At 35.2% G+C, this 23,869-nt stretch overlaps 1 protein-coding gene across 7 annotated transcripts in view; it reads left to right on the top strand.

The window, feature by feature from the left end:
• LOC145678611 (uncharacterized) overlaps positions 1-23,869 on the top strand; it is a 150,217-nt gene that overhangs the window by 5,099 nt on the left and 121,249 nt on the right. For all 7 annotated transcript variants that reach the window (XR_014130414.1, XM_081748962.1, XM_081748964.1 and 4 more), the window contains exons 2-3: positions 11,776-12,015; positions 19,572-19,963. Coding sequence is in view for 6 of the 7 variants with exons in the window: in XM_081748962.1 (XP_081605088.1) it covers positions 11,776-12,015; positions 19,572-19,963 (632 nt within the window). In the remaining variant the exon portion in view is untranslated. The remainder of the gene's footprint in view (positions 1-11,775; positions 12,016-19,571; positions 19,964-23,869) is intronic.

Raw genomic sequence — 23,869 nt, 5'->3', positions numbered from 1 at the left:
TGTTGGCGTATACATGTACATTTCATCACTTGTTAGCCAATGTTCGTTGACACATAAAATATCACAAGGAAGAATACCTAAAAATAACTCAAGTTCGGCTAGTTTGTTCCTTATTGATTGCAAATTTAAATGAAAAAGTAATAAATTTTGCCTCTCTATATGATTATTACAATTTTGAAAAAAGCTGCGATTGTTTTTCACATCTATTAAGTCATTTACATCATTCAGTTCAACACTCTTCGTTAGACTTGAGGTTTTTACCCGGCCCCACATAGTATTCAGTGTATTCATGGAGTCGGGTGTGTTTAGTTTCCCTGAACTAACCATGGCATTCTTATTGCCACCTTAAATTTAGATTTGCCATAAAGATCCCTATCAATTATTTCACAAATCATGTTGCTCAATATTCTTTTCCCTCGTTGGTTGAAATGCATGCCATGTTTCGTGTACATCTCCCTACTTAATTTATTTACATCCAGAATTTCGACATTTTGGAAGCGGTTACACAAATTCTTTAATTTTACATTACTATTTTGAATTGCTTTGTTTACACACGATTCTTCAACCTATTTTTATAAAATTAGACTAATTTTTCGTTTCTGGGTGAGTCTACGAGCTGGAGCGGGTGTTGCAAAAGTCAACCCCTCACTTATTTTATCCGTCGTAAAGCACTTTAATTATTTTACGCTAGTAACCTACACTTTAAACCTGAAGTACAGCTGTATTACTTGGTATTTAATTCTATTGTCTGCAGAAAATTGTTCCTTGTCTTTTCGGCATATTTTTCCATTTGGAAGGGAGGCAGGATTTTTTAGTTAAAATTTTAGTATATTTTCTGTATTCCTTGTTGCTTCAGGTGAGGCTAGTTTAGGTTAACTTTGTATTGGCCACCTAGTTCCAAAACTATCTCGTCTGTTCATACAAGATATTAAATTTCACCTGTAAACGCATTAGTCCTGTATCACCGGATCAATTTGAAAATCGAAAAAAAGTAGGAAAATGTATGCATTTGGTTATATTTGGTTGGATTACATAATGTTAGATCACGTTATATTAGACATGCAGTATTGCTATACGGATCTATAGTATAAGAAGTAGTAGTAGTAGGAGGAGGAATGGATTAGAAGCCCCGCAGGGATTGGTTGGGTACTGTTCCCGACATGAAATAGGCAAATTAAAGACTTGCTCTAATTTTTCTGTACATTATACAATCTATGGATCCGTATAGTAAAACAAGTGTACCTCTCTGCGAAATAGTCCATCCGCCTCCACATACAGTGCCGCTTACATAATCAAAAACCATTAACAAATCCAACCACTATCTTAACTTTTACTGTTCCCCTTACTTGACTTTCACTTATTCTTCCTCAAAAACTTTGGTCCGGTGATACAGCACTTAACCCCCTGTAAATCTTCAAAAATGTTGTGTGCCAAAAGTAAATCAGCACTCATAAGTTTGTAAAAAATATGGAAAAATGTGTTAACTTGATTTCACAAAAGCATTGTATAACTAATCAAAATATATCTAATTACTACTTCTCACATGTGTAATATGTTTACTTACTTTCATGAAACATTGGGTTCTCTTAACAGGAAATGCACTCGTGCTGTCTTAGAGAGTTTCATAAGAAAGAAGTTGCGTTATTAGATCTAAACAGTTCCAAGTTTAACATCAAAGTCTCATTTGGTTCGATATGACTGCCGTTGGAGATGCGGCAAACATCACACCGGAACTCAATTTCTTCTCACACTCGTTCCAGCTGATCGGGCGTAACTTCTGCAACGGCAGCGTAGATGCCACATCTCAGGTCTACAAGGTTGTCTGTTAGGGGTGAAACATTCACTCGATCTGCGCTGCACGGATTTTGTGGAGCGCAGAGAATTTTGTGGCATAATAAACATGAAGATATCAGATGTCCCAGTATTCATGAGTGCTGAAGTCCATTTTAATCTGGATGGTTATGTTAATGTACAGAACTGCTCTACGCTCCAAGGCTCCATAGCGACTGAAACTGCATTGTCTGAGCTTTCTGCCAACGGTCGTTCCCTACTCGTCGCCGATTACTAACGATTTAAAAACCATGCGTTTCCTCTGCTTCACCCTGTATAACGAGCTGAACCGTTTGAGATGAATTTTTGAACACAGTTAGTGCCCACCTCAAACTGTTTTTTTGTCACTTTGATTAAAATATGTATTCAATTGGGGGATGTAAATTTATGCCAAAAATAGTGTGTGTCAGGAGCCTCAAGTTAACAAAATGAAACTTGGTATATAAACTGCTCATAGAAAATATAGATACGTGTCCTAGCGTTTTGAAAAATTCCATTTCTAAGGGGGCCGTAGGGCGAAATTTGTATATATTTTATCCCCTCTATATTCAAATCGACATTGTTTTATCACGAGAAAATGGCAGAACCATTCATAATGAATGTTTGAACGTGGTTAGCACTTGGATAGAGCGTATTTTTATCAGGTTGTTTTCATTAAAATGCGTATCCTAAATGGTCGGAATGGGGAGTGTTAAAATATACTCTAGAACAGAGTATATCACGAGCCACTCATCTCTTTGGAAGATGAAACTTTTATATGACCTTATTATGAATAAACAAACATGTGCTCAATCGTTTTAGAGAGTTTCGCTCGTATTGAGGAGGGAAGCAATTGCTGTGTTACTCTCAATATATATGAATAACATCGACGTTGTCTATTTCATCATTACGGAAAAACGAATGAACCGTTTGGAATGAATTTTTGAGGATACTTAGACTTGACTCCAATCGGGTTTTTATCTTGTTACTTTCATCAAAATACACATTCTAAGGAGGAAGGGGTTCGAAATTTATGACAAAATATAAATCTCAGGAGTCCTTCAAGTCAAGCAGAAAAAACTTGAAACGTAAAATTCTTATTGGAAATAAGTTGGGATGTGTCTCGGTGTTTTCAAACCTTCTGCCGGGTCAATCCATGCAAAGTGAACGAGAAAAAAGAAAAATTGCAGCTCGACCTTTTTAAAAAAATCTAATTTTTTCATGAATGTTTATCCTATATCAGGGTACTTAAAAACCACAATTAATTATTATTATTATTATTATTTTACAACATCCCATGGCGACACAACGGCTGCCGCCATTTTGCGTTTTTTCGATTTTAGGCGTTTACGTTGTTTTGAATATCTCAGCATGTGTTTGTCCTAACAAATTGAAAACTGCTGGATGTCTCCAACTCGTGCAGAGCTAAAACTTTGATCTCTTAACATTTTTGCCGAAAACCATTTGAAGGGGGTGAAATCTGGGCCTACAGTAGTAACATTTTTGGACATTGGAAACATGTTTGGGAAGAGGAAACAACTGATGTAGAGGTCTGAATTTGTGTGTGCATGTAGTCCAGGGTCATAAGTTAATATACAAAAATTTACAGACCTGTAGCTGCTCCCAAAGGTCTGAAAAAAAATCATAAATTTGGGGAATTATGCCAATTTAGCATATTTCACTATCCAATATCTCCAATGGGCCTGGATAGAAAAATCTGAAATTTTGGGAATGGTTAGTCCTTTAGTATACCATAACACACAACAAAGCATGTTTTGTGTTTTTTAGCAGAAGGGGGTCAAAGTATTAAGTAATGACGTCATACTCTAGGAGATGTTTTGTTCTTAAAATCTACTGGAAATTTGTTGTTGTGAAGTAAAATAAAGTAGGATGAATGGTTAGTCCAGTCAAGACTCTCAAGCTCGTTTGTTTCCTCTAGTTGTAACATTGTCTTATCAGACCTACAGCGGCACTGGAAAGATAAAATGCACCCTTGATAAAAAAAAAAGTCCGTAAGTATTCCTTGCTCTTGCTGCATCAATGATACTCAACCATGCTTATTCTTGTTTTAACTGTCAACTCATGCAGGAGACTGTTATCCTTTCTTTTGATCTACATTTTCAAGTCGGCGAACACTTAACTCGCTGTAAACATTGACAAATTTCCAGTAGATTTTATGAACAAAACACCTCCTAGAGTATGACGTCATTACTTAGTACTTTGACCCCCTTCTGCTAAAAAAAAAAAAAAAAAAAAACGCTTTGTTGTGTGTTATGGTACACTAAAGGACTAACTATTCCCAAAATTTCAGAATTTCTATCCAGGTCCATTGGTGATATTGGGCGGTGAAATATGCTAAATTGGCATAATTTCCCAATTTACGATTTTTTTAGGCCTTTGGGAGCAGGTACAGGTTTTTTTGTGGATTAACTTATGACCCCGGACTATATGCACTCACAAATTCAGACCTCTACATCAGTTGTTTCCTCTTCCCAAACATGTCTTCAATGTTCAAAAATGTTGCTACTGTAGACCCTGATTTCACCCCTTCAAGTGGTTTTAGGCAAAAATGTTAAGAGATCAATGATTTAACTCTGCACGAGTTGGAGACGTCCAGCAATTTTCAATTTGTTAGGACAAATACATGCTGAGATATTCAAAACAACGTAAACGCCTAAAAGCGAAAAAACGCAAAATGGCGCCAGCCCCTGTGTCGCCATGGGATGTTGAAAAAAATAATTAATTGTGATTTTTAAGTACCCTGATACAGGATAAACATTCATGAAAAAATTAGATTTTTTGGAGATGGTCGAGCGGCACATGATTGATCACTTAGAATGGATTGACTCTGCCTCTAAAGGAGGAGTATTTCTGTAATATTTCCAGAGTATAGCAAAGGCTAATACTCGCGCAAGAAACAAACAACTTCTCTAGGAAGTATTTACGAAGAACATTAACAAAAAACAAGAAGAAAGCTGAAGATGGAAATAATGTTCTCTGAAAGTACTTTCTAGAGGGTTTTTTTTTTTTTCGTATTAGCCTTTTGCTTACATTTTTTTCTATAGCTTGGGTTAATCTAGATATTTATTATTAGCGAATTGAAACGCGTATTTTAACGGGGTGCATTTGTTGCAAACAATAACGGCCATACCGTCTGAAAGGATTTTTGAAGATGCCATACCGTCCGTAGGATTTAAGTTTGTATCTTCTCATTTCAATTCACATACCTAAGAGGGTGTAAAATAGGATTGAATTATACGTTTCATATATTTGCATAAACCTGTTCTTCTTGTGTTAAGAACGGAAATTCCATCTAGTTATTAATACTGTAAATAGGAAGAAAATATAATTGAAATGAAAGTCATTCTTAGAAATACCTTTCTACTAAAAGGTGTTACATATTATGTTATTATCTTTGTTGTATGTACTAAGTGCAGATAACTTGAAATCAAATATTTATTTCATACACAGTTCATAGTGATATGCAGTTATGATGAATGGAGTATCCAAAATATTCAATTTATAAATAATAATAATAATAATAATAATAATAATAATAATAATAATAATAATAATAATAATAATAACTTTTAGAAAGGATATACTTTCTATGCAACACAGTTCAAAATTTTTGCAGTTTGCAAAATGGTAGTATATTCTACACGTGTATATTTTACTTTGGTCTTGGGGGCGCGGTGGCTCAGTGTTAGAGCGTTCACCTCCGGTCCTTGGGGTCCCTGGTTCCATCCCAGCTCGCGTCGTGTGGACTTTATGGTGGACAAACACGTGCTCGTGGGTTTTCTCGGGATTCTCCCGTTTCCTCACACTTTCTTCATTCCACCATTTCATTCATTTCTCATCATCACCGTCTCCTTTAGCCTAACCGGCATAATAGTGTTACGTAAAACTTAAAGATCTCATTTCATTTTTACTTTGGTCTTTACTGATTAAGATGCTTAAAAAAAAATATGTACCAAGATGGTCATAATTATCTTTTCTTTCTTTTTTTTTTCATTCATTTATCCAATTATTATGAAGTGAATTTTGAGGGTCACTGTAACCTACCGCTCTTATATGTTAGGGGAACAATAATGTACTGCTACAAAGTAACTGTCACGTGTAAGAAACACCTTTTAAAAATCATAACATGAATATCAGGAAATCCCCGATTTCGTTTTCATTCTAACACCATATAACAAAATAAAGCCTAAACCCCTACCCCCTTAATTTGCCAGTTAAAAAGGAATATTTAAATTCTATTGCGATTTTTCTTTTAATCAAGTACAAATAATTTAAATCAGGAAAATCAATTTAAATAATATCAATAAATCATGAATGAAGTGGAGTTGAAATTTTGTTTGTGCTTCTACAAGGACTTTAAACAGGGTACAGGTTTCCAGCACAGCATAAAAATAAATAAAAAGCTTTGCGACTATGGACAATGTGTTACGGGTTACCTATGACCTATATCTACGGGAGCATCTGCACGTTACATGTCATTAGCAAAGAAGAGATTAAGCAAACACATTATTGCATGTATTATTATTTCCAGTGTGACCAACTGGTACACCACACTTAAAGAAAATGCGCTTACTTCAAAAAGCTGTAATTAATTCGTGCAGCACTAGTCGGTAATGAGTTTTGGTGTATTTATTATTCATGTAAAAGCATGGTGTCCACATTCTGGAAAGTCAGAGAAATGGATTTTAGTCAGGGAAACCGAAGAAAATGCTTATCAGGGAAAGTCAGGGAAAATATAGTAGAATACTCTGAATCTCTTCTTCAAAACTAGAAAACCTGCAAGCTATTCCTTTATTTTTTTATTGTGAGAGATTAGGAGTCTTGTAAAATGTTTTCTGTGCACTTCTTCCCATTATGTCAACTATATCACTTTCTCTGTTTACAGGTTTAAGGTATATGTGTATGCTATATATATATTATACAGCAGAAAAGCTAAGAGTTGACTGACTATGAAGATGGTGAAGGCTATTAAAAAGTCAAGGAAAAGTTGGAATTCAGTTAGGAAAATTGGGAAGTAATTTTCTGGGGACACTGTGAAAAGTGAACAACCTGTCAAAATTGTACATTTTTAAAAATAGGCTTTTTGAGAAATTGGTGCCCCAAATGGCGAGTTTGAGAATTTGACAAGTTCTCGAATTTTTTTCAGGAAAACGGTTGCCTACGGAAGCAATAAAAAATGTTTCAGAAAGGGTGTAACTAGATCTTGCAAACTGTGAGAACAGAATTTTAAAACTTGAACCTGAAATTCTCGAAGAAGAAGAAAAAAACTTTCGCGAACGTCGGTTTTTCGGGTAAATTGACGGTCATTTGTTAATTAATCTTAAAAAGAGATACGTGTGCAGAAAACAAACTATAGTTTTATAACAAGAATTATTACTCTACTAGTTTCCACGGCTTAATGATGGGGTTCTGAAGGTGACCATTTTCCATGTTGACTTTACTTCATAAATTGTACTCTCCGTCTTTGATGACAAATTATTTGGCAAGATTTTTTTTTCGACTAAGCAAACATAAAATAAAGAAAAACAAACGAAAAAATGGGTCCCTTAAAAACACGTATGGTTTCCATAAAAATAGTTTGAACAAACTCGAAGTCTTTCTTTATTTTATTTTATTATTCTTTTTCTTTTGCCTGACTTGAAGTGGAAATTCCCTTTCGTACACCACATTGTCATCTTTTGCGAAAATTACACTCTCACATTATTATTTTTGTAATATTTATTTATTTATTTATTTATTTAACGGCAGAGTTAAGGCTATGTTTGCCTTTTCTTACACTCAACCAACTCAAATGTATACAAGACATACATACTACAATTGATGTCAAATCCATAAAAAATACAATTACTACATTAATGCATATATACCTACACACACACATATACCCCTACACACGGATCTGCTCCCTTACATACCCCCTCCCCCCATACCCTCATACTATTTATCATAAAAACAAGAAAACTATACACACAGCATACACAGAACGATATATTTATTCTTAAAAGTATACTACCTTACATTCCCTCCTCCCCCATACCTCCCCACTAACCTAGTATTATAGATACATACCTCAAGTTTCTGTTTACAATTGGTTGCTACTGCTCAGCTTTATGGAAAAAAAAAAAGAAAAAAAAAACATCATTCCCGAGATTGGTGTACATTGGCTAAGGCTATCAGATATTGCTTCAAATTTCTTTTGAATGTCGCAATTGAAGGTGAATTCCTTACATCTGGTGGAAGTCTGTTCCATTCTCTAATACCAGAGATTGTGAATGAATTAGCCATTTGATTCGTATTATGACGAGGTATCGACAGCAGTGTTGATCTGCTAGAGCGAGTATCACGATTGTGGCTATCTTTAACATACTGTAGTTTATTGTGAAGATATATAGGCACACCAAATGTCAAAACTTTAAATAAAATTGTCATTGATTGATATATGTAGCGAGCTTGGATATCTAGCCAGCCCAATTCATTAAAAAATGGCGTCAAGTGATCTGAACGTTTAAGATTAAAAACATACCGAACGCATGCATTCTGGACCCTCTGTAACTTTCTTAGCGCTTCTTTATTTACGTTGCCATAAGCTCCAATGCAATAATCAACATGTGATAGTACAAGGCTTTGTACTATAGATGCCTTAATTGGATAAGGCAACGTATTTTTCAAACGGTATAGAGAGTGCAGTGCACCAAACGCCTTTTTGCATACATGATTTATATGATCCGCCCATAGAAGATTCTGATCAAATATGAGGCCCAGATTTTTCACTTTTTCATCAAAAGCTATATGTGTGCCATTTAATGTAATTTTAGGAAGTGCGGTGCTCTGCAGTCTGGAGAGGATATTTCTCGAACCTATTATGATACATTTAGATTTATTGGGATTTAGATATAAATTATTAGATTGGGCCCAGGCACTTATGCGCTCAAGGTCTAAATTTATGAGTGAGATAGTGTCGTTTATGTCTCCAAGATCTGTCGAAGTATATACTTGAACATCATCTGCATATAAGTGATATTTAAGGTGGCGAATTTGTTGAGACAAGTCATTTATGTACATAGAGAACAGAATCGGTGCTAAGACCGTTCCTTGACTAACTCCACAGTGCACAGTTGTCCATGAACTTTGATTGCCCAGAACAGAAACACGCTGATATCTGTTCTGAATGTACGAACGAAACCATTTAACCGACGTATCTGTGAAATGAAAGAGTGACTTAAGTTTTGTTAGAAGAATTTCGTGATCGACCGACTGGAATGCTTTAGTGAAATCTAAAAGTAACAGTATTGTGAGTTGTTTCTTATCTATGCTTTCTCTAATGTCATCTGTAATTTTTATAAGAGCCGTATGTGTGGAGTGTCCTTTTTTAAAGCCAGATTGATATGGACATAAGAGATCATGGGAAGTTATAAAATCAGACATTTGATTTAATACAATATGCTCCAAAACTTTCGAAATACACGGTGTCACGTTTATTGGTCTATAATCGTTCGCCATTAGTGGTTGTGCTATTTTCTTGAGGGGATGAATGAGAGAAAATTTCCACTGGCTAGGAAAACAACCCGAAAGTAGAGAGGAATTACATATGTCCATTAAAGGGAACAGAATATATCTCCTGATCTTCTTAAGGAATTGTAGTGTGATATCATCCGCCCCTATTGAATTGGATGTAATTTTTTTCAGAGCTACCTCTATTTCTAGGACAGAAACCGTTCTAAATTTAAATTTTTCGTGGATGCTTGGGTTTTCGCGTATGTTTTTCATAGTAGATTCTTTTGTAACATCGTCTATAGTAGGGACCTGAGCAAAGTGATCGTTTAGTTCGTTAAGCGGAATGTGTATAGATTGTACGTCAGTCTGACGGTTTCCTATACCGAACATGCGCAACTTACTCCAAAGATATTTGGGGTTATTACTTTGAGTGCATAGATCAGCCGCAAATCTAATTTTAGCAGTTCGAACTTTTTGTGTACATTTATTTCTGAGGATTCTATATTCTTCAAAAGTATTGGCAGAATCACTAGGATTAATTTTCTTGGACCATTTAAATTTCTGATATGCCAAGTCTCGTTCTTTCATGAGCTGCAAAATGTCTGGTGTGATCCATGGGTTAGCAGGTTTTTTAAATCTTTTGGTTTTTTTAGGTGCATGTTTATTGAGGAGAGTGTGAATAAAGCTATTGAATAATTCTAGCTTGCCTTCAGTGGAAGGTATAATTAGAATGTCATTCCAAGGTATTTGCGCTGCGTCCCTTTCTAATGCTTCATCATTTATGTGTTTTAAATTTCTAAAAGTGGAGATTTTAGGTCTATATTTAGGAACTTTTAGTGAATAGCTAGCGTATATTAAATCATGACGTGAAAAGCCGGGGGCAGGAAATTGCCCATGACTGACAATTCTAGAGGGGTCTGCAGTTATAATATGATCTAGGAGGCTTTCACTATTGATTGTATGGTGCGTTGCCTTCAACGCACACAGTGAAAGGTTGAGTGAGAGAGGGGATTCTTTGTACTTTTTACACTCATCTTTCATCGAAAGTAAGTCATAATTCGTATCCCCAAAAACCATGATATGTTGGTATACAGGAATGTATTTAGATATCTCGTTTAGAAAGTTGTCAAATTTTGCTTTAGGTGGTCTATACACCACTGCTAAAAGCACCTTCTGGTGGTTTAAATTCACTTCTAATATAAGGAATTCACTCTCGCATGTATAAATATTAGGCGATTGACTCACCACTTTCACTTTTAGGTCGTTTCGTAGATACGCACATACTCCTCCCGCCCCCTTCCCCGTGCGATCGACTCTCAAAAGTTGATAATTTGGGAGTTCGATCAAAGTGTTACTCAATGATGGTTTCATCCAGCTTTCCGATATTAAGATGGCATGCATGTTTAAGGAGTTAAAAGTAGCTTTGAATTCGTCTATTTTTTTCAAAAGAGACTGTGCATTGAGGTGACAAATATGCATAGCTTGTGGATGTTTACCAACCACCCCCTGCAGCTGGAGAGAGAGGCTCAGAGCGGGTGGGTTTACGGTACAGCCATTGTCTCGCGAGGGAGATTCTTCTAGGTCATTCACCGTGACATCACCCAACCTTGACAGCCATTCGGGAAATAGTGTTTCTAACTCAATATCAATATCACCATGTACCATACTACTTAGAAATCACGATGTAAAAAAAGAAAGAAAGAAAGAAAGAGAGATAGAGATGAAATGAGTAAACAGAACATCAACACTTACCAATCTCGGGACATTGCGGACTTTATAAGTTATCATCAGTAACACTTCAAACTTCACGTTAGACGTAAGCACATAAACTCTTACGAGGCTATTACAAACTTTGCGAATAACACTTGATAATAATAATGTTAGTACTATATCTAGTTCACACTGAGAACCTAGCACACTAATGGGTAAAAACATTGAGGTATCAAGAAACTCACATAAAAGAATATATATAAACACCCAAAGAACACACATTGACAAAGACACAAACAAACATTGACACATAGTACATCCATCTTCCCACTCCATTGTACGCAATTTATACTACACCCTCTGTCCTCCTCACTACCATCGTCTCTAGATTTTTTAATTTTTTTTTTTTTAAATGAAAAAGCTTTGGCTCAGACTTTGTGCTTAAAGTCTACTAAGACATATGCACTCCACACTGTTTAAGTTTGTTCCTCTCCCATCTGAATCATGGAAAGTTCATCTGCATTGCTAACTGTGTATTTCTGCCGTCCACATAAAATATTATTATTATTATTGTGTAAACAATATGGTATAACATAAAATGACATGAAATAATTTGATAAAGTTCTTCTCGGGCAATCAGCCAGGTGAAAACTGGTGGATAGGCCAACGTCGAGAGCTGTCATCGTATATGAAATAATTTGTATGTTTTATTTATTAATATATTTATTTATTGACGCCCAGGTTCTGGAGGAAGACAGGTTACCAAAGAACGTTTGTGATATGTGTGTAGATAAGTTGGAGTTGTTCAGCGTTTTTAGAGAGAAGACTCTTCAGTCAGAAATAGAGCTACGAAGACTGTTAGAAGAAGAAAATAGGAAAGAGCTTTCTCAGGAGGAGAATGAGGAAGCTCCAAGGAATAGCCATCAGGAATCTGTGAGTTCTGAGGAAGCTGCTAAAATACTTGATCCAACCCCTCTAGAGGTACGTTCTATTTTATACTTGAATTTTATGACTAAGCCATTGTATCCTTAAAAATCAGAGCGCGTTTAGTACAGTGTACTCGAAAATACAGCCATATGTACAACCTCTGCGAGTATAATTTTTTACTTAAGAGTCTTCATCCCGGCGAAATTAAAATACCGCTAATTTTACAGTAATTAGATGGTATTTTCAAATAGATAAAAGATAATTGAAATATGGAACAAGAGCGCCCTAGACAATATTATTTTGCGTGAGGTACCGTTATCACAAGTCACCTAGTGACTTTCCGTTTTCAGCTGTTTAGAAACGCGAAAATAAATGCCGATTTTCAAAATGGCTCGAAATCGAAAGCAGATAAGTGAGTCGTGATAACGGTTTCTCATGTAAAATAATATTGTCTAGGGCGCTCTTGTTCTACATTTTGATTATCTTTTATCTATTGAAGATATCACATAATTACTGTAAAATTAGCGGTATTTTAATTTCGCCGGGATGAAGACTCTTAAGTAGTATATTTCTAGTAATAAATGAGTTTTCAGAGTACACCCAACATTACTAAAACTTACAGTATTTTGGACAGTACTATGAGTCAGTTAACATAAGATTGTGTTGTCTAAAATATTGAGAGTATTTACGATCTTAGCGTCCCAACTGTTGATGCATTACATTTTTACTTTTATCGCCTAGATAGAAGTTAATTACGGAAGGCTGTTTCAGTTGGGCCTCCAGCATTATGAACAATCGCTCGATATCGTAATTTCCATTGTAGGAGACTGTACTGGAAATTTCTTTCACTTCTCTCCACAAGCTTTCCAGAGACCACTAAAAGTTCGAAAGAGCTCTCTTATGGCTGTATGGTTAGCTACGCCCCTTCGAAGCTGGAGATTCGAATACCATTTGTCCAATGAGACCTCATGTGCTTCGTGTCCCACGTTAGTTTGTAGGTCCATGTCTCATATAGCTGAAAGGGACGCTAAACTCCAAATCAACTGATCAACCAACGAATAGTTCACACACGGAAATGACAGAAAAGTCGTGCTAGGAGTCCAAAAACACAAAAATTTATTAAACTGCTATTACGGCATTTCACCGAATGTCAGTCAATAGAATAATGTGGATGCCTGTTCTTGCTATTTTGGGTGGTAAAAACAAAGATATGTTCGATCGCTGTGGATTAATTCTTTATTCGTGTGAATTCACATATTTCGGGAATCCAGTCCATACAAACTTAGGATATTTTTTTATTTTTATTTTTTTATTTTTTATTTTTTTTAAGCCTCCATTTCCCTCTGTCTTGGCCGATTACTTTCGGACTTATTTATGGCAGACGCAACTGCCTCTTGTCTTTATTCTCTCTCTCATACTTTGATGCTTCTTTATTATCTCCCTGTCTTTTCGGCTGTCAACCTCAGCAGATTGAGGTGAGGCATATATCTTTTCAGCATGGCAACTAATATTTAAAACCATGCTCTTTTATTTCTCTTTTTGTTTGTTTGTTTGTTTTATTTCCTTTATTTATCCTTTTTATATGCAGAAAACCTGAAAGAAGAAAGAAAATAAATAATTGATTAGTACATAATATAGATGATTGGGAAGCAGCCCATTCACCACCCTGAAAAGTAATATATATATATATATATATATATATATATATATATATATATATATATATGTAAAATAAACAAAACACAGTGTAAAAAACATCTCATTTGGTGTTAACTGTCTTGTAGTTTCTTCTTTCTTCCATCATTCTGTATGCGTTTATCACACTGTTTCCCATACGTGTTTATTACACTAACATCACAACACTGACACACACACAATATTAAAAGAGCTTATAGAAATAAAAACGACATAAATAAATAAAAAGAAACGTAAGTTTGTACTATAGTTCTGAGTGTTTGCCAGAACTTGGAAATTGTTTCTATTAGAATTTGATTTTTTTTTCTTTTGATTTGTGTCTTTTCAAAGTACTATTCTTCGTTGGGTTTGTTCATTCCATAGGTTTCTCGCTACATGCCCTGTTATTTTTTGAAAGTTATCGAATTTTATTCTATCCTGCCGTAAGCTAGTCCAATTTTCATCACTAAGTTCATCTCTGAGATTATTTCTTCACTAGTTACGTAATTTTCACAATTCCATATTACGTGTTCAGCTGTTTGGACTTCTCCACATGAACACATTTCGTCATTTTCAATATTTAATCTTTTCAAATGTGTTTTGAAAGGTCCATGTCCCGACAGCGCTTCCATAGTTTCCTTCTTTATTTCACCAATTTCTTTCCTTACTTTGATAGTTGGTATGTATTCTTTAAGTTTTTCTCCTTTTATTGTGATGTACCATTCCTCCTGCCATTTTCTTTCTATCAACATATTTATAGCTCGCGACAAAACATAACCAATTTTTTCCTCGAAGGTCATGATCTAAGGGTTTACTTGTCCCTACCATAAATCCTTCATTGTAACTAGATTCCGGCGTTGCCGCTCCAAGTCAGGTAGAACTGTATAAAGCTCTCAGTATGGCTAACCCCATTACGGTTATCCTAGTAGCCCGAGCCCGTGCAGACCTCTAAACACATTACCCCACAGAAATAAGTGCCATAAGTCCAGGCCTTCTAAAGGCTGTTGCGCCAGGAATTTAGTTATCATTATTATTATTGCTAATAGTAATATGTAATATTAGTAATAGGCTTAATAAAGATTCTGCCTGTTTATCTGCTCTGCTTGTAAGTATATTATTTCTAACTTTAAGATATAGTTATACAGGTCAATATATAATTGATCAGTTTCTTTCTAATGTGATTCGTCACGTATATAAAAACGACAAACTACAAATTAGGATACTATACACAGGAAATTAATAATGATAGCTTTATTACTCAGATATTAACCTGCATACATTAATACATATGAGGATTTAGGTACTTAATAGAATGCTTTTTAATCATTTCTTTTTTTAAAAAAAGAAAGTTTTAAATTGTCATTATAGGCAGATGGCCTGTCGAATAATAATAATAATAATAATAATAATAATAATAATAAAACATTTATAAAAGACTAACATTAGTGCATCACCCTAACTCCTAATAGTAAATCACGTTGATGCTCATTGCAATAATATAATGCAATAATTTAGATTTGAGCATTTATATTTATGTATCCGCAAGTTCGTTGGTCGGCTACGTAAAAAGAAGAAAGAAAAAAGAAAAAAGGGAATGCAAACAATTAGAGCTCTTTAAGTATTGACTTTAACCTATAATTAGTGCTTGAACTTTTCGGGTAAACTGTACCCGCCCGGTACCCATTGCGTTTGGTTTACTCGATCCTTAGACCTGATAAACCCGTTTGACCTGTTTGGACCGTTTGAACCGATAGATTCGTTATGAGTTCGTACATGATAATTAGAACAATTTGTGTTATGATAATAAAGTAAAACAACACATCATTTACAATAATGAGAGACTAAGCTTGTTTTCATAAAAACGGGATTATCAGGTCATCCCTATTCATACGTTTCAATCGGGCAAATCCGATTCATACGGGTAAAAATACAATATCGGTCCAACGTGCGGTCCAGTTTCTATTCTATTTTCCGAGCATTACCGCAAATGCAAAGTGGCCCGAAATGGCTCGGACGTAAAAACTATCATATTATTATTATTATTATTATTATTATTATTATTATAATTATAATATTAATAGGAGAGAAAATTGTTGAATGACCTGTACGTATTTTATCCCTATTTTAAATGGTTATTCTGGTTTTATGTATCTGCGTATTGGTTTGCAACACTCAGAAAGAATAGTTCGAGACTTCATTGTTTACCCTGGCGACAGGGAGAGCGGCTAAGCTTTTGTAATACCGGCAACATCCAACTGGTTGACAAACCGCACGTGACCGCTAACAACCATATGACAGTTTTACTGCTGATAAGAAAACTTGGTTTAGCTTTGAAAATCACTATAGTTTATCTTCGTTGGTCGAATTTGTACTTAGGATCTCTGTTATTTTAATAGTTTCATTATTTATTTTCCATCGTTTTATAGCCTTTCTTAGTATTTGGTAGTGGATTGGTTCTTCTAGTGCAAGCACCTGTAAGGATTCTATCGGTAGTGTTTTGATTATTCCTATTGTTCTAATTAAAACTCCTCTCTGAACTCTGTTTATTTGTTCCCATATTTTTTTTATTTGCAAATATTCTGTGAGCCCAGATGCTGGCACAGTATTTTACTGTTGGCATTATTACAGCATTGTTGTGTATTTAGTTTTATTTCCTGATAGTTTCAGTTTATTTATTTCGCACCATTTTTGAAGCGTGTGTAAGACTTGGTTCCCTTTCCTCTCAATTTCGTCTCTTGATAGTGCTGATATGACTGTTGCGATATCGTCTGCATAGCCGACTACTACTTCCGTGTTTTCAGTAATTTCCAGTGTTTTTAGGCAGGGTTCGATAACGATGTCCCACATCGTTGGGCCGCATATGGATCCCTGTGGACATCCCTTTGTTGTATATGTGGTAATGTTATTATTTGGTGCCTTGTAAGTGACCTGTCTTTCGTTGCAGTATTCTAACATTAGTTGGTATAGTGATTTTAGGTACTTTCATTTTTTAAAATTGTTTAAAGAGTGATGGCCACCACAAATTGTCAAAAGCTCCACTGATATCAACATAATTACTACCTGGTACTTGTCTATTTTTCCATTTTTTATTAATTCTAAAAGCCTCCTTATAGCTGTCTCCATACTTTTCTTCTTCCTAAAGCCATGCTGTAGCTTCTTTTTTTCTATGTTTCGATATTTGCTTAGTCTGTTAGTGATTACTCTTTCGAATATTTTTCCTATTATATTTAAGAGACAGATCGGTCTATATGCCTTAGGGTCATCATTTCTTTTATCTTCGCTCTTTTTTATTATTACTAAGTTTGAGTGTTTCCATGAGTCTTGATAGATATGGTGATAGTGTATCTGCATTTTCCCAGGAAAATTTCTGATTTTATCATGTCTGGACCTGCTGCTTTCTTCTTTTTTTAACATTTTTATATAATTACTGATTTCTTGATGATTGTTTCTTCCATAATTTCGTCGTTTATTGGTAAAATTTTCATTTCTTCCCTCATTTGTTTGTTCACCTCGTCATCGTCTTTTTCGTCCCTAGGTAAAAGTTTTTCCATTAAAAAATTTATGGTGCTTTGCCATCATTCAGTAAAATTTCCGTCATCTTTACTTAAGGTTGCGAGAGTTGTTGGCTTCTTTATTTTCTGACTAATTATTTTATATGATTCACCCGGATATCTGTGCGGTAATTCAGGTTCATAATGGTTGACTCGAATTATAAGTATTCATCTTAACCTTTCGAATCACCAACTTTTTCCAGCATGCTGAAATTCCGCGACAAAGATGAAACTATTGTGGAACTTGTACAGTGTCGAACAAAGTCGTTATGTCCTTTGCATCGCTAGGGCTATAGATAATAGCCCACTGTTGGATACCTAAATACAGGACATATAAATCTCATCTAATGTGATTACATACATTTGTCACCTGCAAGGTTGGAACCCATGCAATTTTCGGCAATTGATCTTTCGTTAAGCGAGTCGCCAAGATTGGAAGTAATGTGCAGGTCATAAGACAGCACTGGAGCCTTACCTGTGCTGTCCAGCTCACCAACCGACTGTGTCACGTAGTATTCATTCGTTATTTTCTCTGCAGTCCTTTGTGAATATTTCCCTGCTCACTGCGGCATGAACACACTTGTTTACGACTGTCAAGGAACTTCAAAAGTGTCTGGATGTAGCGGGCAGAATTTATTTTTTGTTCAGGCTGAAGAAAGTAAACCAGAATGCAACCCTGTGCATCCCAGAAGACGCTCCCCATAACTTTTCCTGCACTGTCTTCGCTTTCTTCTTCGATAGCGAATTAAAGTGGTGCTATTCCATACTCTGTCCTTTTGTTTCAGGTTTAGAATGATGGAACCAGCTTTCATCTCCAGTCACAATACTCGTCAAAAAGTCGTCACCTTCATGTCGAAATCTCTGAAGAAGAGTTTTGGCAATGGTCTGTCTCTGACGTTTGTGGTTCTCGGTTAATAAACGTGGGACCCAACAGGCACAAACCTTCCTATATCATAAGCTGTGAATCATTTCTTGCACCGCACTATGTCCAACATCAAGTTTTGCAGCGATTTCGTTCACAGTGATACGCCTATCTCCCCTAATCAGCTCATCAACCTTTACCTTCTTGCGTTCCGTGGAAGCAGTTCGAGGGCGCCCGCTGCGAGGCTCATCTTCGATACTCGTGTTTCCATCCTTAAAATGTTTCACCCACCTTCGAACACTGCTGGCACCCATGCACACATCTCCATAGGCACGCTGCAGTCTGCGGTGAATTTCAGAAGCAGATTGGTCCCCTTTAACAAGGAATTCAATCACAGCACGCTGTCGAAACGAAACATCGCTACTCGCCATTTTGCAAATCTTCTGTGGTCACGTGCTAGCATCAAACAGCGTCAACGTCTGGAAAGAAAGAAAGAAAGGTCTGTAGATTGAGATGATATACTTGGTTTCACTTACAACTAACGCTTACGGTTGTGAAAAACATGTTGCTCACGACTTTCAGTATGCTCCTCGTATCTATAGTGGTTTATAAAATTTCTCGGCTTTATACGAAAAAATGAGCAAGATATCAAAGCTCGCTTAAACTCTGTATACGTGGTTTAGTTTCTTTTTTCTTTTCTTTTTCTTTTTTTTTTTTTTTTTCATTTTCTTGCATATGACATTCCGAGGATAGCTGCGAGTGTATAATGAATATAAATGCTTTGAAAAATCATTAGTTTGTGTTCTGTAATTATTGAAACTTTTTTTTTGTTGTTGTTGTTGTTGTTAATTTTAAACAAAGTTTGACTTAGAGATAATTCAGTTCCTTTTGGCAACACTGAACATTTGCTTAGAATGCTCCAAAAATGCTTAGAAGCAAACTATGGAAATCCTTCTCTAGATGTGTTTACTGGGAATTGTAGTAAAAATTTTCACAGCTTTCTACGAGAAAAGGAGCGATATACTCTTCCCTTTTAAAATTTGTATATGTAGTTCAATTTTTTGCTTTGTCGTTCTGCAACAACGGTTTTTCAATAATTGCTACAAAGAGTATATATTGAGAAGTAAGGCTTTGGAAAGTCTTTAATTTGTTATTCTGATAGTATTGGAACTTTTTTTTACGTTATAAAGTAAGTCTGTCTTTGAGATAGGTCGATGAGCAGCTTCAGTGAGCAGCTTTCAACAAAATATCGAAATTCCAGATATTCAGATCATTAGATATTTATACTGAAGTAATAATATTAATACTAGTAATAGTGTTAAATATTTTTTGTCATTGTTTTACAACAATGACTATTCCATAATAGTTACGAGAACTGCATAATGATTAGAAACTCTATGGAAACTCTTCAGTTAATTGCTCTGATCTTTCTTTGTAAATGAAGTATCAGATATAGTTTAATCTCATCTCTGGTTAACAGGTTCTTACGCTTTTATAATAATAATAAATTAACATCGTTACAGGTTCTCGTCAAAACAGAGGTAGAAGATGTACTGGCGGATGAAGATAACATATTTGATATGACATGTAGTGCGGATTTGGATTCAATTGAACAACATGAAAGTGATTTAGAAATTCAAAGTGTGAAAGAAGAAATTAGTGAGGAGGATAGTACTGTGAATAAAGATTATGTTGATTTTGACAATTACCATCAAGAGCGTGAGGAATTACATTTTAGTAGTGATACTAAACAGTTATCTAGTGAACTTATACTGCCTGTAGATGTGTCAGAAACGATTACACATTTACAGTGTGAAGCAGTTACGGAAGCAACTAGCTCTGCAACACCTGAAGAAGTTCTACATGAGTGTGAAACTTTTGATGTTACAGTGTCTGCGGAGCCAGCAGAAGATTTGTAAGTAAAAAATTTTACTTATACATACTTTGATAGTAAAATGTTTTATTATATCTTAGTTATCATTGATTCACTTACAAGTCACTATGTTATTTAATTGAGAGTTCACAATGATACCGTTTCTTGCATGAAGCTGCCATAGATAGCCTTAGAGCTTTGGTCCACGTGTTATAAAGCCTCGGTGCGGAAAGGAACGTTATGGTCAAAAAATATTTGGATACCATTCACAAAAAATGTTTTTCAGTGTTGTAGATACAGAACACTCAGATAGTGTTTGCTGTCGTAATGAAACAGCATGAGAGAGCAGGATGAGCTATTCTATGAAGTTCAAAAACTTTCAAAGTGATAAGTGATTAGATGTTACAAAAAATAAATCGGAGCCGGAGAATTCAACTCTTTTGAACATACCCAGCTCAGTTGTTTCTGTTGTAATAGTGAAGTGGAAATCCGCAACACAAAAGCCATCAGGGCTACATTAGTTTTTTATCTCCAGAGGTCATCGAGCATTAAATAGTATATTTCTGAGAAACCGCCAATCATCCATCGTCAACAATACGAAGGATTCAGAATATCAGATCTACTCTATCACCATAGCTGTTCATTGTGAGGTGCCAAATGCTAGCCACGCCTCAGGTGGTTTATGCTGCAACTCTACTGGACCACGAAGTAGTAGAAAGCTGTTTGGAGCGAGGACCTACAGTATACGTTGTGGAGTTTCGATGGAATATTTAGATGGAGAATGCCTGAAGAATGTGGTCTACCGAGCGTTCATCAGTGCCCACACAGATATTTGGAGATTGAGGAATAAAGAAAGTGGTCTTGTTTACGGTGGAGATAGTTTGGGATGTAAGCTTTGCAAGGTGTCTACTGATATTGGAAATACTGGAAACACTTGAATTATACTGGAATTTAATTTTGATACTGGAAATATACTGGAATTTTGATCCACATACTGGAAAAATCATGAAACTGGTAATTTGGCATCAATATTTTTTTGAATGGTTTTAATAGTCTTAGAAACAATTTTGTATTCATTGAGATTGTAAATTTTTCCACAGCAAGTGTTGTATTAAATTTGTAATTAGACATTTAAAACAATGAGTTTACTGGAGGACTGTGAGGGGAATTGGGAAGTCCTTTAAAAAATGTTAAAAAATCATTTGTGTTTAAAAAAAAATCAAGGGTAACTAAATTTATTAAAAATATTCTTTTGATGGTAAAACAATTATAAACCTGAAATCATCAAGAGTGTTATTATTCCTAAAGAACTTTTAAAAAAAATAATTCTAATAGGTATTGGAATTTTGCTGATAGTTATACTGAATATACTGGAATTTTGAAAATGAAACTCGGTAGACACCCTGCTTTGGGTCAGGTATAATTTCGTGATTGTATATTTATATGAGTTCTTGTTATTATTTAATCCCAAAATTTACATCGTTTTGCAATGAGCAAGTAAATTTAACAAAGGTATGCATTTATTCAGTGAAGCATGTTTTTTTTTTATAACTTGTATTTTAGCGTTACAACCAGGGTGAATTAATTTAAATCAGTCTGATTTAAATCACGAATTAAGTCGAGATTTAAATCACTTGATTTTTTAAATAAAAATCGTTGATTTAAATCAAATTCCGAAATAAATTAATTTAAAGTGAAAATAAGTAAAATCCAGCATCTGTTGTGTTATCTCAATTATGGAAGATAATCATAAGATAACAATAAGATGCAAATTTATGTACAGCACAGTATGAAAACGAATGTTTCATGCAGAGAATGATTAGGGAAAATCCCGTTTTGAACGGGTAACGGAGGAATTCTGCTTTCTTATCTTCGTATCATAAGGTTTTTAAATCGTTAACTGTTCCAACGAGAAAATCACCATGGACATTTAAGACGAAAATTCTTTTGTGTGCGTGTCTGTCTGTCTGTTCCCAGATAATAGGGGCGTATTTATAAAGGGGTCCGATTCCCTCTCCGAAACTTAAATCTTTTTCAGGTTTTATAACTTCGAAATTTGCGTATTTTATATGTATTTCGTGCCGCAAGCTAGTTCTTTTTTTTTTTTTTTTTTTTTTTTTTTTTTTTTTTTTTTTTTTAAGGTATGCTCCTGCCAAATATGAGTAACTTTTGTGAAAAAAAATATCATGTTGATAAACGTTGCCGTACTTTTTCCTTAGTACTTAAGAAACATTGTTTAGGATTAGAGATGCAAAATAGCCGGTTTTTTGAATTGATGTTTTTTCACATAAAAAGCCGGCTTTTTAGGGAAAAAACTGAAATTTTGGCTTTTTTCATTTTCATGATTTTCCCATCTAAATATCTTTCTTATAGTATACTCTATAGTTAAACAAGATTTCATTACCTAAATGCCATATTTCCCTCTAGAATTCACCATCATAATGGATGGAGCACATGTTTTATGGATTAAATATTAAGTACGTAGTATTTGAGAGCAATTTTAGAGGCTGTATAACTTTATTTTAACTTCTGAGTTATCGACATTTTTTTCTTTTTTAGATCATTTCATTTTTAGTTAATCATGTTTCATTTCTTAGAGCTTAGTACTCTAGTTTCTAGCACATAGTTAAACTTATGTTTTTCAGTATATCCGTCAGAGCATACTTCCATATTTCTGTTATACTGTAGCTGTGTAATGATATAGCAATAACCTTCCGGGTGCAACTTAATACCATTTTATACAAATAATCAGTACGGATTTAGAAAAGTGTTTTGGGAGGGTTTTTTATTAATGGTTAGTTTCTTTTATAAATGCCTGATTTTCATTTGAGGGGAGCTCGAAGTTTATGAGTAAAGACATAACTAAAATTTCTTTTGTTTTAGAAATTCCGTAATTTCGGAGAACAGGCTTCAGTCCGAAAGACACTCCCACCCTAACCCTTTTCGCAAATCCATCATTGCTGATAATTAGTAATAACAACAATTTAAAACATAAGAAATGAAATCAGCCAGGAATCACAGTACACGCACTATCTCTACATTCACAGATGCAATTAAGAACTTTTGTTGGAATGGTCGAATGCGGGACTGAATCCCGGATTTCCCAATAGAAGCAGAAAAGCTAACCACTCACTCATGTTTGTTGTGCTTGACTTAAATGTATTTCGTAGTTTTTTTTATTTTATTTTATTTATTTATTTATTTTATTTATTTTTTTTTAAGAAAGTTTCGTAATGACATGTTTAATTCTTGTTAAAAATTCAGAAACCTTCAGGACTGGGTAAACCGTGATGGTGGTTATACAGGGTGACACACGGAAGACGGACGGTTTTGAACTGGGTAGTACTGAGAGTGCGATGGTGGGAGGTGGTCGTAGTGGGGATAGTTCTGCTCTACGCAAGACGTCATTTCATTTACTCAGTCACTGCTCAGTCACTATGGAGCAGTGGGACTTGAAACGTCGATTGTTTGTCTATGACAGTTTCGAGAGAAGTGGTGAGTCTATTACAGCTACGCAGCGATTGTTTCGTGTGCGGTTTACCTTTAATGTCGGTCGACATGGAGCTGTTTCCGAGCCGTAACACAATCCTCAGATGGGTGAAAAACTTCAGATCGACTGGAAACATACTGAATAAGAAGCATCCTGGCCCGAGACACAGTGTAACGACACCAGAAAATGTTGAAAGGGTAAGTGAAATGGTAGTCAGAAGCCCAGGGCAGTCAGCTAGACGTTATGCTAGTGAGAGCTACGAATCAATCGTGAATCGTTTAGACAAATTTTGCATAAAGAATTAAAATTCCATCCCTACAAAATGCTAATTGTCCAACAACTTAAGGCAACTGATTTTGCTGTATGCCAAGACTTAGTACTCTAGTCTTGCTTACAGAATGCAAGTAATTTTGGGATCGAATGAAAATGCAATTTTATTGATGAGCGATGAAGCTCAT

This window comes from Thermobia domestica, chromosome 2 (genome assembly GCF_964235325.1).
Source record: "Thermobia domestica chromosome 2, izTheDome1.hap1.1, whole genome shotgun sequence".
NCBI classification, from domain to species: Eukaryota; Metazoa; Arthropoda; class Insecta; order Zygentoma; family Lepismatidae; genus Thermobia; species Thermobia domestica.
This window is presented reverse-complemented; position numbering and strand designations above follow the sequence as displayed.